The sequence below is a fragment of the Eurypyga helias genome, unplaced genomic scaffold (assembly GCF_000690775.1).
Source record: "Eurypyga helias isolate BGI_N326 unplaced genomic scaffold, ASM69077v1 scaffold4891, whole genome shotgun sequence".
Lineage (NCBI taxonomy): Eukaryota > Metazoa > Chordata > Aves > Eurypygiformes > Eurypygidae > Eurypyga > Eurypyga helias.
Genome location: NW_010231352.1, coordinates 1 through 19,554, shown reverse-complemented (window position 1 = coordinate 19,554; position 19,554 = coordinate 1). Strand labels below are relative to the sequence as shown.

At 38.6% G+C, this 19,554-nt stretch overlaps 1 protein-coding gene across 1 annotated transcript; it reads right to left on the bottom strand.

Annotated features, from left to right (window-relative positions):
• Positions 1 to 1,611: 1,611 nt before the first annotated feature.
• LOC104516626 (chromosome unknown open reading frame, human C11orf74) lies at positions 1,612 to 16,641 on the bottom strand (the record flags this gene model as incomplete). Its single annotated transcript, XM_010161024.1, has 5 exons — positions 1,612 to 1,764; positions 7,773 to 7,903; positions 13,956 to 14,010; positions 14,974 to 15,045; positions 16,477 to 16,641. Coding segments are annotated over 5 exons (576 nt in total), but the record flags the coding sequence as incomplete, so codon positions are not given.
• Between the last annotated feature and the right edge of the window lie 2,913 nt (positions 16,642 to 19,554).

Below are 19,554 nucleotides of genomic sequence, written 5' to 3'. Positions count from 1 at the left end.
GGTACTATACAGACCAGTTTTTCTACACAAATTCTAGTTTTATATCACTCTCCTTAAACATCCTATCTGAGACCACTTTTATCTTCATTTTTTCTTAAATCTCACTCCTCATTCTTAAATTATATTCCACACCCCCACCCCCACCTTCCCCGCGCCCTGCCCGAGGTAAATACCATTCCTCAAAACTAACATTATTCAGATTTCAATGGTGTGTGATTATGGTCCACAAAATGACTGATCCAGAAAATTTCCTTTGGAATGCCAAAGCACCTTTGTTTGCTTTTATAAATTGCCGACAGTGAAGCAGCCAACTGGCCACAGGGACTTCATCCAGAACCTTTACAAACAGTCTGTGGTTTAGTCTCTAGTCTGTCTGCTCAGGCACTCTTCCCATATTCATCATGTTAATCACCCACTTCAGAAATAACGGAGATAGGCCAAGGACAAAATGTTGGTCAATAAACTTCAGCTAATGCAGTTATACAAGAAGATGACCGATAATATAATCAATTCAGTGTTGGGACAGTAAACCAAGCCCCAGTAGCAAAGCTTCTACAGTAAGCTGAAAAAAAGAATTCTAAACACTTCATAGCAAGAGTACATACTACTTTGTGTAAGAGATGCACGCTGTTCTCTCCAGCACATACTTGCCTGACCTTCACTCAGCTCCAGAGTTCGCTATATTTTAGTGATGTTGAGTGAAAACCATAGGCTGGTATTTGGAATCATGCCCTGTAAAAAATGTAAAATCTGACAGCCTTTCAATGCCAATTCCTTTAATGGATGAGATTGTTATTTTTTCCTCCTTGTGGAAGGCTTTTTGTAGCAGTTCACATTTTAATTGTTAGGAGCTGCACCATGTCAATTTTGATCAACTCAAAAGGTTTATTGAAAACAAGAATATTTATTTCTCTTCAAAACTAAAGTAACTCAAAAGCAGACAAAAAAACCCACATATTCCCAGATTTATTCACTCACATAACTCCATATATTTAAGTGAAAGAGTTCATAGACTGATTTGTCAGCTGCAAAAAGCTCTTATTTGCATTACTGAAAGAACTAGGTAAAATGCAACATTAGGACTAGCTTTGTGTTAATCAGGAACTGAGTCAGTATCACATATAAGCCACAGCAGACACAGTAGCCATTTGGCCATTCCACCAGCTTGGTTTGGTCCTATGTACCACCTGGAAAACAACAAAGTAGCTGAGCAGTGGGGCCTAAAAATATTACAGGTCACTGAGCTATACAAAAATCCCATTGGGTTAAGGGACAAACACTGACCTCCTTTGCCAACCTGAATGCCTAAGCAGATCAGTGTACAGACATATAAAAAGGATGGACATACTTCCTCTCTGTGTGAAGGGCTACTATACAAGCAACTCTGGGCAAGCATCATTTTCCTATTCTGTGTTTTAATTAGGACTAGGAGGACATTCTGGAAAAGCCAACCTCAGGCTCCAAAGCACCTTAGTAGAACAAAGGAATCTCAAGGATGTCATTTATTGGACACACAGATAAAACACTAAATAATGGTGCAATGCTAAATTTACCCCCTAAAAATGTTATTTCAACAGCACTGCGTAGAATGCCTTTGAATCAGTCTTCAGCTCATGCTGACTTGACATTTGTCCCTGTTTTCTTCTCTTCAGACAATTCTATGAGGGCCTTCAGCTCAGCTTCAGAGAACTTAGGGGTCAGTGCCACATTGTCATAATCAAATTCTTCATCAAGAGAGAATGGTTGAACATCATCCCCTAGTAGCTGTAATGAGGAAAAACAGATGCATAAATAACATTGCTGCAAGTGATGATAAGGGAGCTCAAAATATAAACTTCTAATTAATATTTAATTAAACTATTTTTTCTGACTCTAGCACTCTCAGATGATTAACCTCTTTTTAAGTAAAAGAATAAATTCAATTATTCAATTTGACCTAATTTAAGCCATTTAATGTGCCCCATTTGTACTGTACTGTATCTGAATGAATATCATTAGCTAATTTTGCTCAAGGCAAGGAATCTAAAAACCTCTTCTGCACACATCTATTACATTCCTGTCATTTGCAGCAGCAGGGTGTGGGGATATGGACAAGTTTCGTACAGATATGTTAAATTTCAAAGACAAATTCTATGATTCTTTAAATTTTGGGCTAGTGTCACATAAAACTTCAGTGTACATGTATCAGATACTAATGTAACATGCTTCCCAGAACACAGTTTCAGCAAAGGAAATAAGCAAAATGATACCTAATCAATTTTCAGACTCTTAATAATTTCTTTTCACCAACTAAGAGACATGCAACTGCCTGGTTTGGATTTCTTGCATGATAAACACAGAGTCTTACTGCATTTGCCAATATTTGCTTTGTTGACATAGTGTATACCATTTCTGTATTGCTTCTCATTTAATTATCCTAGAATAAACGCTCTGCCTATAAAATAAAATAATGAAAACAAGTAACTATGGCAGGCTGTACACTGACAAGGAACAGCAGAGGGCCATGACACAAAATGTTTATGGTAAGCAGTTACAGAAAATGAATTCCAGCACTACACAGGAGAGACATCCTCACTGCCCAAACTGTACAGGAACGCTCCCTATCCTTTCTGAAATTTCAGCCATGACAAATAGCACATCTCCTAAGGGCTCTGTGTTTCAAAGACTTAAGTACTTCAGTACTTAATCAGCAGAACATTTAAAAAAATGCTTATTTTTTCAAACTTCCGATGAATCCTCAATAAAGTCAATGACTACTGACATATCAGAAGTTAAGAATACATGTATTTGTTTTGCTGAGAGGAAGAACACTCAGCATCTTATGGTCACTGATGGATTTAGAAATTACAGTATCCCACCCAATTTTTGGTAACATTTTATAAGCAGCTGCCTTGACACAGTTAATACCATCTAGGAAGTCAGAGAAGTGGCAGCTGGATTCCTCTGTGGTGGCCAGGCACATGACAGACATGGCAGCGAGTAACTTGCCAAGTATCCACATCCTTTATTAATAAACTGTAATACTGCGTGATTGATCAGGAAATATTTTTGCTGGGTTGTGTAATTTTATTTGTTCTGGCTTACACTGGATTCAAGAGATGCTGGAGCATATACATCATCCTAGATGCAGACCTGCAGACCATGGGCATTTGTAAATGAGAAAAAGAAACTCTGTAGATAGTTGGTCTAGAAAATAGTATTTATTCTGCATGCAAAGACTATCTTGCTTATGCCCACAGACTATCCCAGGTAAACCATCGTTAACTTTCATAAGCAGCATATTCAAGGAATGTTTACATGAGACAAAGCTTGCACACAAGCTCTCTTTCCCATTAAAGCTAAGATCAACTCCTTCACCTCCTCACCATATTTGTGTCCAGTTTCATCTTTTCTGCAGGCAGATCCTCCTAAAATTCCATGCCAGTAAGGGTACCAGCAACTGGGTAACAACTGGTGCCATCAACTGGGGTTCATTACTACCTGGTTTTCCTTTGTGGAAATCCAAAACACTATTCTATAATATGATGCAAGGTGCAAATGTATTTCAGTTAGTTTGGTTCTGACTATTTCTTACCACAGCTATAGGTAACTAAGGTAAGAAGAGTTTAAACTTCAGTAAGCCTTCACAGGGATTCTACCAAAACACATCTATTCTTCCTCTGCCAACATAGTTATGGAAACTATACACACATTTGCGATGCCCTTGTGCTGATCTTCACGTTATTCCAGGAACATTTTATGCAGATGTAAAGAAACACTGGAAAAACTTATGTTCAAAAAACTCAACCCCAAAACACTAACTAAAATTAGATGCCGAAGTGCAACATAACCGACTTCAATGCTAACAATTTTTGTTACCCGCTCATGACATATTTGAAAAGTTTATTCACATTGCATATTTATCAGCATGCTTTATCTCTCAAATGAGTACTCAAAGCACTAGGGATTCTTTTTTTGCTGCTTCTCCCAAGAAGCCATTCACTTCAACCTTCCACACAGACAAGCAGTCTAAAATTTTTATACTGCAAACTGCAATTTTGATCTATTTCAAAAGGAAGACATTTTGCAATAGAACACTGAATCCTCTGAGCCGATCAAGTTATTATCTTGTTATTTTTGCCTAAGGAGCTGAGAGAAATATGTGAATTTCAGGTGTCTAATTTAACATCTAATTGAAATCTTTTTGAGAGGTCTCTGGGAATAGAATTTTGCGCTATTAGAAAACTGCCAGTTTTCTTAAGATTGCTCCTGTGATTTATTCTCTGAAGAAAAAATCATTTTCATTTACAGTTCCTCCATGTCCAAATTAAAGGGGAAAATAATGTAATATTCATATTAATAACTGAAGTATTTTGCTAGAGGCTGTTTTACAAAGTAATGTTGTATATAAAATACCTTAAAAGTTGAGACTTTCAAAAGTCTATTAATAATTGGCAACTCAGTTCTTTTTATTAATCTGTGTGGAGTCACAGTTAACTGAACAGCTTGTCTGTGTCATTCTAAAACCTTATTTCTGTGTAATTATGGCACTCTGATTCACTTGTCCAAATTATCTAAAGGATGCACATACACTCATCCATGGTTTCATTGTATACTCCAGGGAAAAATGAGTAGTTTATTAACAATAAATAAAAAGGCTGGGAGAAGGCATGTATGCTATTATCTCATATAAAATTACTATAAACTGGGGTACTTGGGAAGAAAAAAAAATTTGTCTTGAGCTTGGGGAACTGGATTGGAAGTCAATAAATGTTGACCTATTTGCCATTTCTGCTTCATCATTCTGGACAAGTCACTCCATCTCCATGTCTTTACTGGTCTCTGAGATGTGCCTCTTCCAACTTCTTTCACTTAGTCACTCCTGTCTTTACGTTCTTCCTTGTTCTTGTTGCATTTCTGCATAGCACTTAGCAGGAACAAACCCCAGCTGAGGTCTATCAGTAAAACCTTAAACCAAAGGAACTCAATGGGAGCCGCACTTTAGGTGATAGATGCTGCTATTCCACAGATAAAGATGAAATGATAGACATGGTAAGTACTTTTCTGAATGCTCACACTAAAGACAAACAAAGGAGGATAGAAGGGTAGAATTCACCTTTCCTAATCCCAGCGCTAGAAAAATTAGGCTTCTAGATTAAGGTAGTCAATTGGCCAAAAAGGACCCAGCCTGAGAGCCAGCCTGTGGACAAAGATGTATTACAGTACATGGGAAGAATCACTTTCTGGAGGTGCTTATCTCCTCCTCTTGATGGCAGAAGGACTAAATCAGACTAAATTTAAAGCTGAAGTTGGGTGTGATGAACCCCACTTTCACTGGATGTTTATGGTGAGTAGATAGAAAACATGCATTCAGCTGCACTCACATGTATGCAGGAGGAGAAATAAGAACAAATAAAGACCCTTGGAAGCAGACTTTAAGACATACTGTTAATTAAAAAAAAATCTATGACATCTTCTATGAAAGAAAGTATTAAGTAGAAATAAAGGAGACAATAAATATCTGGGTAGAGAAGGTAAATGTTCTATGATAATGTACTTCAACCATGGAGTGAATGCTGTTCCAATGTGCAAGTGGCCTGTGGGAGGTCATGTATGCTGCACAGCCAATACTGAAATCCAGGAATATATTTATGTCTAAAACCAGGGAAAAAAGATGAAGCAACATTGGTAGACAATAGAAATATTTTGCTGTGTCATTCCTTAAGCCTCTTCCCAGCAGCTTTTGACAGAAAAACATTTTCAGGGACACAAGTTGTTCTTTAACAATTAGCCAAGTTATACCCCAGATCTTAGCAGACGTTCTTTTTCTAAATTTTCCTTAGCAATATGTTCAGAGACACATACCTTCCCCTGAAGTCCTTCACAAACATGTCCATAGCATAGACAACTGGCATTCTACATTGCACTACTAAGCTTTTTGACTTTTCACAGGGAGTAGTTTTCTATTCTGTATGAAAACCGACTAGGCAGCCACATTCTGTTGCCCTTCCCTAACAGATTTGTTTTAATGCACAGAGAACAGTCTCTTTTCAAAGCAGGGATATCTCCAAGGAAAATCTTTTTCTCTTTCTAAACCAGTCCTGTCATGAGCAATGCAAGACTTAATTTTAAAGTCAATGACAATTTGAAGCACTGAGGGATTTTAAAATAGGCCTGTTCAGTCCTGACAGTTTTAAAAATCAGGCCACAGTTACATTGTCTAAATGAAGGCACAAACATGTATATAACTTAAGGGAAAGACTGCCTTCATCTTGAGTATCCTGGCACCAACCAAACAGTTGTGAAAATTGTAGTCTTTCTTCCTGAAAAATGCAGCAACCCTTAACCAATGTAATAATACTCAGTTTCTCTTTCATAACCCAACTTTTCCTCAAATGGAAATAAATTTTGCATGCACTGGGATCTTCATCTATTTTTCATGTATTATAGTTTAAAGAGCCATATGCAATCCTTTATGAACACTGCAGGCGGCTACAACCCTCCTCCTTCTTTGATTTTTATACAGGAGTTATCAAATGAGAAAACTATAAAACCTCATTCTAGGGATTTTTTGTGTGCCAATGGGTATTTCTCAAGGCAAAAACCTTGAATTATGTCAATCCTTCTGGAAAATAGTATTTTTATTCACAGAATGGTGGGTATTAAAGCTTGAAAGGTCATTTTAGAGCATTTACTGTTTTCCAGATCAGACTTGTTCCTTGTAGTGAAGAGCTTATTGCAAAGAACTAAACACAACTGAGCTCAGGAAAGGAGGCACCATGTGCACTGCTATACAACCTTCATCGGTCATTTGTCATTTATGAACTTGATTTAAGCCTCATGGGACATCAATAGGCATATGACACTATCAAAACTGGCCCATTTTAGCCAGAAGCTAACTTCAGCTTCTATTACAGTGATCAGGCAAGGGAAAAGAGTGGTGAAGTTTTCTCTGCAATAGAAACATCCCCAGAAGTTAATGCTCACACTATTTGGATAGGAAGCTTAACGACTTAAAATAAGCCTTTGAGCAGCCACACCTCCTGTTCCAGTTTGAAAAGAACTTAAATTCTGAGGGAAAATGGCAATTACAAATTAAGCCTTGTATTGATTGTGTCTGATTAAAAGACTCGGACTCCAAAATGCAAACCTCTCCACAGCAGACCTAGACAATACAGATCCTCAGCAGCATCTCGCTACTACTCATTTCCAAGAGAACAAATCCCAATTCTGATCAAAACATATTCTAAAACATTCTTTTCTTTTAAATGTCACATTAAAGGGATCATTCACTACCTCCTTGTTGCAGAAGATGGTTCCTATATTTAGCCCAATAGAACTGCAGGATGTTGTAAGACCATGAGATCACTGGAAAATTAAATGGCCCATCATTCTATATAAATAATGGTTTCTTAAAAGGTCAGGAAGTGCAAGAGTTTACATGAATATTCTGTGAGTTACACCAATTAAATATTTAAAAGCCTCCACACACTTTGAAGTACTGAAGTACACATTTTGAAAATGTAGGATTATACAATAGCAGTGTGCAAGACAAAATAGTACCTTTATATTAGAAAGTTTATCTCCATTCTTAATGTATTGAGGAACTCATGATTAATTTAAAAATTAATAATGTTATTTGTTAACTCATAGCAGTGCCACACACTCCATCTATATTCTTCTGTTCTTGGGGAAATAACATTAGAAACCAATAGGTGTAAAAAAAAAAAAAAACACCCAACCAAACCTACTCCAAATCCCCAGTGTTTAAATAAATAAATCTGATCTCATACCTCTTGGGCTTTGTTGTCTGAAGGCTGTGGAACTGACAAGGTTCTGAACTTCAGTTGAACAGGCTTATCAAAATAGGATGTACGATAAGTAACTGTCTGTTCCACCTCTCCTGGGAGAACTAATGACCCTGCTGAATAAAAAATAGTCAACTTTAAGCTTCCATTCAACACATAAATTAGCAAAATCCTGTGTAAAATCCTGTAGGGCTCAGGCACAGGCAGAAGCTTGTTAGTGTGCTGTACTTATTGCTGCATAACATATAACATAGACAGCTATCTATAAAACAGATCCATGCAGGCCTATGCTAAAATCGAGATCAGAAAATATACTATATGTAGAGAAATCAAACTTGGTTGAAAAAAGACAGATAGCTCTTCTTTCTTGAGGACAATTAATTAAAAAACTGCTCCTAAACTCAGAGAACACTTGGGGTTAAATTAATCTCTTTCATAACAAAGAAGGAAGGACTGAGCAGAGATGTCTTCAGTAGGAGTTATAAAATCCCAGCCTGAATTCTGGTGTTTCCATTGATTAGCTAGGCAATCTCATTCAATTCTCTTTTGCTCAAGTTTCACCACGTGTATGCTGGGCATACAGAACCTTTGCAAAGCATCTTAACATGACTCTCCCAAAACATTAAGTAAAAATACCTCATAGAAGTTCTAGTATTTCCCACTACAGTGCTAGATGACTCTCTTGTCCAAGGATATTTCATGGATGTTTGTTCTTCCTTGAGCTTTCTAAAAAGAGGTACTTGAGAAGACTTCCCTATATCTGGGACACAGCAACACACAACCTTCCCACACAGGCAGGATTTGGTCTACAGTTCACAAATGCACAGACTTTCTGAATCACTTTTCCTTTACATACTTAAGCAAAACATTCATATTGGGAACAGTGAGTTTGCTTTCTGTGACAGCTCAGAAGGATATGCCTTAGGTTTAGAAATATCTTCTAACATGAATAAATCTCAGCTCTGCTACAGCACAGATGTGACCATCTTGTCTCAGTAATGTTGTTATAAGGAACTTAAGGGGAACATATGTCTTGCAATTTAGTTGAAGGATTATGTAAATCTACCTACTATTTTTTCTGGCGGATCCACAAGTTTCTTTACAGCTATAAACTTCATTTGAGTGGCTTGATTTCTTCTTGAGATCTCAGAAAAAACTTTCACAGTGTTGCTTAAACATTTGTCAGTGGAACCAATAAGAGGGTACATAGATCATACAATCACGGGATGGTTTAGGTTGGAAGGGAGCTTAAAGACCATCCAGTTCCAACCCCCCTGCCATGGGCAGGGACACCTTCCACTAGACCAGGTTGCTCAAAGCCTCGTCCAGCCTGGCCTTGAACACTTCCAGCGATGGGGCATCCACAGCTTCTCTGGGCAACCTGTTCCAGTGCCTCACCACCCTCTCTGTGAAGAATTGTTTCCTGACATCCAATCTAAATCTACCCACTTTCAATTTAAACCCATTACCCCAGGCTGTTCTCAATCCATTCTCCGCCCAGCCTGTACTTGTGCTTGGGATTGCCCCTTCCCATGTGCAGGACCTTGGACTTCATGAGGTTCACACCAGCCCACCTCTCCAGCCTGTCAAGGTCCCCCTGGATGGCATCCCTTCCCTCCAGCGTGTCAACTGCACCACACAGCTTGGTGTCATCAGCAAACTTGCTGACAGTGCACTCAAAGTCACTCTCCATGTCACTGGCAAAGATGTTGAACAGAGACAGTTCTAGTACGAACCCCTGAAGAACGCCGCTCGTCACTGGTCTCCACTGGGACATAGAGTCATTGATGAGAACTCTTTGAGTGCGACCATCCAGACAAATTTTTTTTGCTTTTCAAGAAGTGCTTGTCATACTCAGAATGTCAATTACACTATTTTAAGGCTTTTTAGTAATGTAAACAACGTTTCAAAGCCCTTTCAATCACCCCATAAGAATCTGGTAATCAACCTTTCTTTGCCAGTAGACATGCCAGAAATTAGCTTTGTCTCTCTCTCCTAGCCGCATGACAGCGTATGAAAGTCTAATCGGTAAATGTTGCTTTCCCTGATAATGTTTAATCAAGAAACTCCATCAGAGAGAAAAATCAGGGAGTTTTGACAGTTCTCCTTCTCTGTGGAAGCTCCCAAAGGAACTGTAGGCTATTGTAAGTTCTAGCCAGTACCTCACAGCTGGTTTAGGCTCATGCTACAGTACTAGTGGATGATGACTCTAATTAAGCTGCTAATTGTGTTCTCTGTGGAGGTGATTAATTAGCAACAGCAAAGCTTTGAATACTGCCAACAGCACCGTATACAGAGATAACTCAGCAGGCAGTGATACCAAAATCTGAGAAGAGATTTTGAAGTGTACCTCTCCTCATACCATGAAGAATCACTTGCTGGATTCCACTCAGGTCCAGCACACTTTAAGGAGGGTGTATTTGGAAACGGAGCAATTCTCTTCTCTTTAGTCCTTCCCACCCCCACATGATAGACCCACAGAAAGTGGCTACTAAATCTGTGGTTGGAGTTTTCTTACTCAGTGTGTATCACTGACACTAATTATAAGTATACAAAAAAAAGAATCTATTGGCACAAACATGATTTGAACTTTCAAGAATGAAGAATTTCCAAGTCTTGTCTCTATCTTTTAGCTGTACTGTTGCCAAATGATGCCCAGCTACAGATAAAAGTGACGCAGGTTTTACCACTTTCAGACACTACATTTCACAAAAATGCTGTTGATGGAGAGCTGAGGAGGGAGGTAACAATAACAAAAATAGCTTAAAAGCTAAATTTTGCTGTCTCCTGATTCTCAGGCTTCAGGCTGTTAGCCCCAAAGAGCTACCCAGAGTGAAATCATCTCAAGGCAGTGTTAAATGGATTGTAGAGACTGGAGGAGAAAGAAAGAGGTACACCAGTCAGGGGGAGCCCCATACTTGAAAAAAAATCCATATAATTTAATTCTGAATCCTCTTCCTCAACCAGATTTTTCTGGACATGAATAGAGACTCAGAATATAAATGGAAAATCACAGATTACGGAAAATAAGAGATATTGATATAATCTGCCTAAAGAATTATTTAAATAATCATATAGTTAGCCTTGGCCTCAGCTTCAAAGTAACTGAATCACTTGGGTTCTCCCCAGCCTCTGTGATGTTACGGAGTACTGGGACCTTGAAAAGACAGGTTTACAGTACCTCAGGGCTCCAAACCAGATTAGGATGAGACTGTCATAACCTTGCCTATGCAGACTCATCCATACATTTAATTAGTCCTATTTTAATTTTCTCTTGTATTTAAAAAATAACACACTCAAGGTCTCTAGACATGCTTCTTACATATTTTGTACGCTATACAGATATTACCTATTATTACCTAACCACCCTTCGAGCTCTGCAGCAAGGGATTTGCCACTAGTCCTGGAAAGGAATTCTGTTGCCAAAACATAGGTACTAGACATTTTTCATCTGTCCCTGGAGAAAGTCTGATCATCTCTATTGTTGCCTTAAGCTACTTACAGTTACGGATTAAATTCAGTGAGAAAGAGCGATTAAACAGCCCACCATACCCATGCTGTCTCTATACGATGCATTAAAGCTACGACTTAGGGCAGCAATTTTCTTTGCCAATTATGGTTTACTATACCAACGTCCTACAATGCAGAGCACTGCCCTCGTTTCAGGCTTTCAGCCCAGTGCTGTCTAATGAAAACAGCTACAATGAATTTGCATACTGGCCAAATCTATGGGCTGATTTATTTTTGTAAGCAGCAGTTGTATATTAATTCACACCTTAAAAGACACTAGACTTAGGAAAAAAATTTGGGGGGGGGAAAAAAAAGGAGAAAAAATAAACCCACTAGAATGATTCTTTCAAGACAAGCCCCAAAAAGCATTGTTTTAAATGGGATGTTTTAACACCTATTTTCTAAGATACTTTTCACACTGTCAACTTGGAACCACTTCCCCTTAAGTGTGAATATTTATTGTATTAATGTACAGTTGCTAACTCAGCTAACTGATCTGACCTTTAAAGCTAAATAAGTATGGAGATACTGAACTGCTGCCAACAAGAAGTAGAGATAAAAACTTGTCGTAATTATACTAGCAAGGCATGCTGTTTTTCACTGGGTATCCTAACTTGTTTTGCCAACATGAAGTCTTAAATCTATCACTTCTTCTGACATACAGGTGGCAGCATTTGAAAAGGCCAGCAACAGAATGCCTTTCAAATTTTTGTCACACTTTGCCTCACCTATAAACTAACTGCAATTCTGCAGGAATGATCCTTTATTAAGGTGTTCAATAGGGATACTATTTTATATTCATTTATTATTACAAAAAATAGAAGCGACATCATTTTATATTTTTATTTGTATTTTGTTGTTAAGGTTTCTAGAAGAGTAAGATTTTATCTCCCTCAGTAAGAAGCCTTTCAAAGTGGATTTTGACATGTAAGACAACTATCAAACTCTAAGTCCTATTTTCTGCACTTAGGAGTCAAGAGGAAATTTTTCATCTTGACTCAACACCTGTCTTTACTGAAGAAGCCCTGGGCATGACCCAGGCTGTGGGCTTCCCAGATATAAATTCAGATGCTGTTCACTTCCCTTACAGAGTTTAGAAGGCATAACTAGCTTCTGGCTATATGGTGTTTCAATGTTAAAAAATACAGTCTAAATGCTTAATGTTGTTAGTGAGAACCGCTGATTGCTCAGGGCTTCACATAGCTGCTTTCTACACTGATGCAGCCTGTGCAGGGAGCTTGTGCAGGGAGTGCGGTCTCATGGGAAGAGCTGAGGAGAGCAAAGGTTGAAAGCCAAATCAAAAATCATGTAAAAAGCAAGTAAAACACTTATAATCTGCAGTAGTAGTGATATAATGTTATGTTGTCCTGGTTTCAGATGGAGTAGAGTAAATTTTCTTCATACTAGCTGCTATAGTAGTGTGTTTTAGATTTGGGATGAGAATAATGTGGATAACTGATGTTTTAGTTGTTGCTGAGCAGTACTTACAGTAAGTCAAGCACTTTCCAGCTTCTCATACGGCCCAGCCAGTGAGAAGGCTGGGGGTGCACAAGAAGCTGGGAGAGGACACAGCCAGGACAGCTGACCCAAATTGTGCAAACGGATATTCGATTCCATATGAGGTCATAATGAACATATAAATGGGGGGACTTGGTCGAAGGTGGTGGTCGCTGCTCAGGGACTGGCTGGGCATTGGTCAGCAATTGCACTGTGCACCACTTTTTTTCTTTATCATTATTATTATTATTTCCTCTTATGTCCTATTAAGCTGTCTTCATCTCAATCCACAAGTTTTATGGGTTTTTTCCCCACTTCTCTCCCCCATCCCACTGCAGGGCAGTAAGCAAACGGCTGTGTGGTGTTTAGCCGCCTGCCAGGTTAAAACACAATGTATGTTTATTATTTTTATAATCACCAATAAAAGCACTAACTGAAAGGTTTTCCCAGTGAGGGCTGCATAAAGTGCTATTCAGACAGTACAAGCAGATGATCACTTTGTAATTCTCGTCTTGTTTAGATGCAGTCTGTTTTACTAGGGGTTTCTAAACACGTGTGATTAACATTCACTCTTGTACACACAGATATATAGATACATACTTTTTAGAGGTGGGAGAGTTAAAATTATTATGGATGTATGAAACAGTTCAACACAATTCAAAATGCTCATAAATAGAATTCTTACAGATGTTCACTGTGAATTCAAAATTAGCCTCATCTATTTTAAGCCCAGGATAAAATCATTTTAATAGGCAGGGACAACATCATCATTAAATATTTCCACTTTATAGAACTCTCTCTTAGAGCCAACATTACTTTGTGGAGGAACTTTTGTAATCAAAATAATTTCAATGAAAACAGAAGTGCAGAAGAACGTAGAACTGTTGCTAACAAGAAGTGTTACGAAATCCTGAAATATCTTGAAAAAAAAATGCTCACGAGGACACAATATTCCTTATCGTTTATTATCTCATTACCTCCTAGAGTGAGGAATTGAGTACTTAAATTTGGCAAACTTGGGCAATTTGGGGATTATTGTAGCAGTAAAACAACTGAGGAATAGTACCTTTTTTAGAGGAGAAAAGTTTTTTTAAACAATGTCCATACCGTTGCATCCAAAGACAGACAATGACAGTGAATATGAAAGAAGGCAAAACCTACCACTGCATGCCTCTTCATCTGTGTCTATATCTTCCAAATCTAAGTACTCATCCACCTGCCATAAAAAAAAAGGCAAATCGGAAAATAGATTAAAACGTATTAATTCCATTTCTTATAATGCAATCTAGAGCAAAGCAAAAAAGCAAAGCAAAAAAGATGTCTTCTTCATCTCCTCCATTCTCTCCTACATTTTTCCAAGAAAGCAGATGAGTTTTCTTTGGAATGTGTAATCCAAAGGACATACTTTTACGTACAGGCAAGCAATTGCTGCCAGAACTCCTGCATATCCACTAGTGATGGGAAAGAAGCTCAAGCTGTACAGCAACTTTTTAAGGAACTTAGTGGGAAGATGGAGATGTAAAATATTTTCACAGGAAAAAGATACATATTGAGTTAGCCTGCAGTTTTGCAAGATCGTTGCATATGGCATGGAGACAATACATTCTGTAGGCAAAGCAGAGCTTGATCTTTCTGTTTCCATACTAATGGTGAACAGAATGGGAAACAAAAAAGCTAAAAACTATTAAATTTTTAGTGTTTCACTCAGGACATTACACTACTGTTTTTTCAGGATGATGTCCTTTGAAAACAATTTAAATTATCTAAAACTTACCACAAGAAAAGTAATTTCTTATCTCAGGTAGCATTCTGAATAGATGCATGGGTTGAGATTGGAAGGCCTTTCCCAGCCCATGTGCAAATAGTGTTACCCTGGAGGATTTACTATGCGCACTGGGTAGTCTTCTGTGTCTCCACAAAGTAACTAAAATGTTCTTAGCTAATTTTTTCCAACCTGATTTGACACCATTCTCATCAACACTTACATAACCTTTGCACTTTAGAGGTACATGTTCATTAACATTTAATAAAAGTTTTGGATGGTGATGCTCTAACCTTCTTTCCCAAGATGGGAAAAACATACATCAACAAATTGCAAGTATTTCATAAATTAATAAAGCAAAAATTAGTCATGTCCTACTTATAACCCTCACTTTGAAGAAAATCAAGGAAACCTCACCTTCACTCTTTCAGACAGACTGAGATCATTTCCATCAGAGTCACCAGCTTTCCAGCTCTCATTCATCATTGTCTGTAGACAGACAGGCAGAAATACTTATATGCAAGAAGCATAACCAATATCACACTCAAAGCTCCTTCTGATTTACACATACAGATCCTTTATGGTGTATTTAAGTTCTTTTTTAAAGTGCATGCAATGCTCCTGAAAATAGAATGTATGCAGGTAATCCTGTGGAATCCTACATAGGACCAGACTGAATCAACTGGAACAACAGAGCAAGTAATCATAGCATGCCTAAAAAGCAGCATTTAGAACTGAAGCACTGTTTTCACTAGCAGTTTTTCTCTCTTTCTTTTCTGAGGGAAAGCTTCAAGGTTACAGTGGCCAACTTACTGCATTACAGCCTCCTCCTGCTACTACGCTAGTGATTTTTCTGATGCATTCTACTACTACCGTATTTGTTTCTTAAACTGCTCATGTGACAAAAAGGTGCAGCCCTGCCCGAAACTTTTTTCCTGTAGCAACAAAGTATTAAGATGTTGCATTAGATAAAGGATAATGGAAGTTGCACATTGCTTTATGGGGCAGAAATCCAATTCGAAGTGGCTAAAGAGACCCAAAGGCAGTCTATCTCAATGAGGCAAACATATTCTTCATGAGAAAAGTGGCGAAAGGATTCTTATTACTACACAATCAACTGACAGAATGTGATTGTTTTAAAAGCCTTGCTTGATTACACCTCAAAGGCATGTGCTAGCAGGAAGGAATATGACAGCTTGTGTTCTTTGAGGCCTGGCAGGCCCATCAAAGGAAGGCAGTTAAGGGGGTGGTACTCTGCATATTGCACAAAATGACCTGCTACTTCTTTTTTAAGAAAAACTTTAATGATGGGAATTTTTGAGTCCAGGCCAGATTCCAGCTTAGTTATTTGTTATTCAGGCAGGAGGGCAGTTGTTCTTAACCAGAGGACTCAGATTTCCATCTCACTCTCTCCAGTTGATGTCTGTTGATTTTTTGTCCCTACACATTAAACCCCTAATCTCCTATGTTTCAGAAAATTAAAAATGTCTCTGTCCTGCCTACTGTTTACTTGAGGTAACTGAAGCAATCTAGCTTCAGACACACAGTATTCAGTAATTGCTAAAATCCCCAAGAAACAAAATAAATCTGTGCATGCTGGCATCCATACTCTCAAGACTGTTTTCCCTTTTGCCAAACTCTACTGTTAACAGCAGTCTTCAGTGACAGCATTACAAAGGTCCTTGCAGGGTACCTTATTTATTAGTAAGATTACAGCAGCTCTTCAGCAGAGCAAATGCCACTACCAAACGTGATCCCTGCAGATGCCTCTGTAAGCATTACACACTTAGGTAGTATTTTAAATATTTGCCTTGGATGGGATAAATACCATAGCCTCTAACATTTGGACAGTGGATCTCCCCATATTTTCATCTGTTTGAATGTGGTGCTTGTCCACATGGACAAATGTTAACTCATCACCTCATTCTCATTTGGCACCTGTTGTGGAAGACACACACAGACTTCTCTGCTTCTTCCAGGTGAGGCAACCTCTTTATTTTTGTTTGATAATTCAGAAGGAGAAAATGTTCCTCTTAGGGCATCCTCTTTACTTCCTTGAATTCTCTTACTCTCTTCCTCTGCAAGGAGAATCACACCAGATCAGATAACATAATGCACTATCCAAGAAAAAGAAAAACGTGAATTTCATTCGATCTATTATTGGATTATTTTACACATTCACTTTTCCTCTCATACTCAGAGCTTCATTTGTGCATCATATACATGTATTTTGCAATCTTCACCACAAAGCCAAATACGCAGTTTGAACTTCCAAGTGCACACTATCACCTGTTCCTCAATAATGAAGAATTCATTGTCTCAAAAGCTTAGGCAATATACAGCAAAGTTGATAAAATAACCTGAGAGCTCAAAATACCCAAAAAAGCAACACAGGAAGTAAGGTTACACCTTAGTTTTGCTTTAAACACTTTGTTTAAATGTTCTCTGAATGCTGCATAAAATGGCACATAAGATTTGTGTCCGTGTCTTCATCCGGCACTGCAAACACCAGCACATATGAAGAGTCTCTTCTTTGCAACACCACTGTAAACCCCACAGCAATTTCATGCACTCAGTAGAGCTATTCTAAAAATACGTTTTTAGAATTAAAACAGAACACCCCCCCCCCCCCCATTCCCCAACACCAACACACACTCCCAACACTTACCTGTCTGCTTTTAAAAGTCCAGTGACTGTGCTTATGTGGGACCTATGCTCACAGCATCACTTGATATCCTCAGCAGTTCAAGTGCACGTATTCCTTCCCACACCTAACCAGTGGTGTGTCTTCTTACCAAGCACAAGAAAGGACTCTGATTCTGACTACAGTGCAGCGATGATCTGCTCCAAAGATGGAGTAGTTCTTGTATTTCTACCTCAATATCTTGGGATCACCCTGTTTATACAATCAGCCCAAATGTGCACCTCATGTGTGAACCTCACAACCATTAAAGCAAATGCCCGTGTTGCTTAGTTTAGAAGTGAACCTTGGCAGTGCTTGTCAGAGCTGATACTGATACTGGCTGTGAGTCTGCCCAGAGCCAGCACCCACCGAGCTCTGGGGTCTGAGGCTGCCCAGAGCCAGCACCCACTGAGCTCTGCGGTGTTCATGGGCACCACTGCCAGGATCTCCAACAGCCCAGGACCATGTGATGATATGCACTGATAGGCCCTATACCCTTGCCCCTGTATCTTTAGTTAGTAGAATACCTTCTTTGACCTGGTTTCCTCAGGCATTTCTGCTTTCAGTGCTTAACAATTATAGTATGCCCTTGACTGAGCTTATTACTGATTTGAATTCCTCCTCCAGTCAGCAATCTGACTGAGGGGGAAAACTTTGCAAGCACGTATGTTTTTTATTGGGAACAGACTATCATACAGCAGCAGACCAGTGATATTTAATTGCCAGAAGTTTACGTGCTTAGATTAAATACAGATGCTAAAAGAGGGTTTGTTCCCTTCAGGGATTCCTTTGGTCTGAAACACAGACTGGAAAAGTATTTCGCCAGTGCATTGACAAAAGACTGGAATAACTTCTCTGGTGTTTATTTTATACATCAGTAGTGGCTTATTGGGTTCTCACTGAAAATAGAGAAGTATTCAGAAGAAGAATGGAGTCTTTCAGTGATAGCTTGGGATATCTTTTGGACCTTTACAACTCCTTCACTCACAAGAGCAAAGTTAAGACAACTCTTAGTGCTTCTGACTGTCCTACCAGCCAGCTCCATGGGGCACAGGGAAGCCAGCAGAATTAGGATACAGCTAGGTGATCATCAAATGAAATGTCAACATTACAGGCTGGATCTAAGAGCCGATTACAGATCAGGACAAGCATGTGCATGGAATTTCCAACCCGTACTGAATAGGTTTTTTTCTTACAAGATGGCAAAAAATATACTAATCATGGCCAAAATAAATGCAGGACTTTTTCTTTTTAAAGTCTCATTATCATATATGGAGCAGCTATAGTACAATTAATTCAAATGAACTCCACACCACATACTCTTACTGAAAAATAAACGCTCATTTAACAGTTTCTTGGATTTAATTTGGAAAATCTACTTTGTAACAATAAGAAACATTGCAGTACATTTCTAAAGCACAGTTATATGTTACAGGCATTGAAGTAATTCTTGTGGAAAATTTTAATGGTGCCTCCTGGGGTTTCTACACTGAGCGATCCAACGAAGAGTTATTAATCCCCAGGGAGAGCTCTGTGCTGCAGCTACTATGACACATAGAAAGGGCTGGCAGTCTGGGCATAACCTGAAGTCCACACTCGTAAGATTCAAGGTTCATAGAAAGTAAATTGCACCAGACCAGAGCAATCTAGCAAGCAGATTTTAATGTTCAGATCACAGATGGATCCTCTGAATAATTCCTAAATCCCAGGTCTCTTGCTATGACATCTGGCTTCTCCCTGCTTTTTTAGCAAGTACTCTCCTAAAACAATATTTGGAAACCACAGTGCATATGGGCATACTCTGCTTCCTACACACACTCTTTTTCAAGCCATGGAAATGAAGCAGTATTACACAAGAAAACCTCTTGTAAATTCTTGATGGGTAAAATCGTCACCCACTATTTGAAGATATTTTTACTGTCACCCTACCTTATAGGGAACTAGATGACTAGCTCAAGAAGCTTCACTTTTTTGTTACTGTAGTGGAAAACCAGGATGGACCTCCTGTTTTATACTAAGAACTGACATGTTTTATATTAAAGATTGACAAGCCACAAAAGGATATTAACGTGGTTTAGGGTATGTTTGCATTAGCAAATTACGCAGCCAAACATGTGCAGTCGCTATAGGATACAACAGGGACTGAGGACCCAGTATCCTCCTGGTGCATATCAGGAGCCTTTATGAATGAGAAGTGAGAAAAATCAGATCTTTTCTCAGCCAGATCAACAGAGAGAAAAAAGGCATCATCAACTGGAATGATCAGCAAAATAATTTGTACAGCCAATAGGCTCTGAATCATAGAATCACAGAAT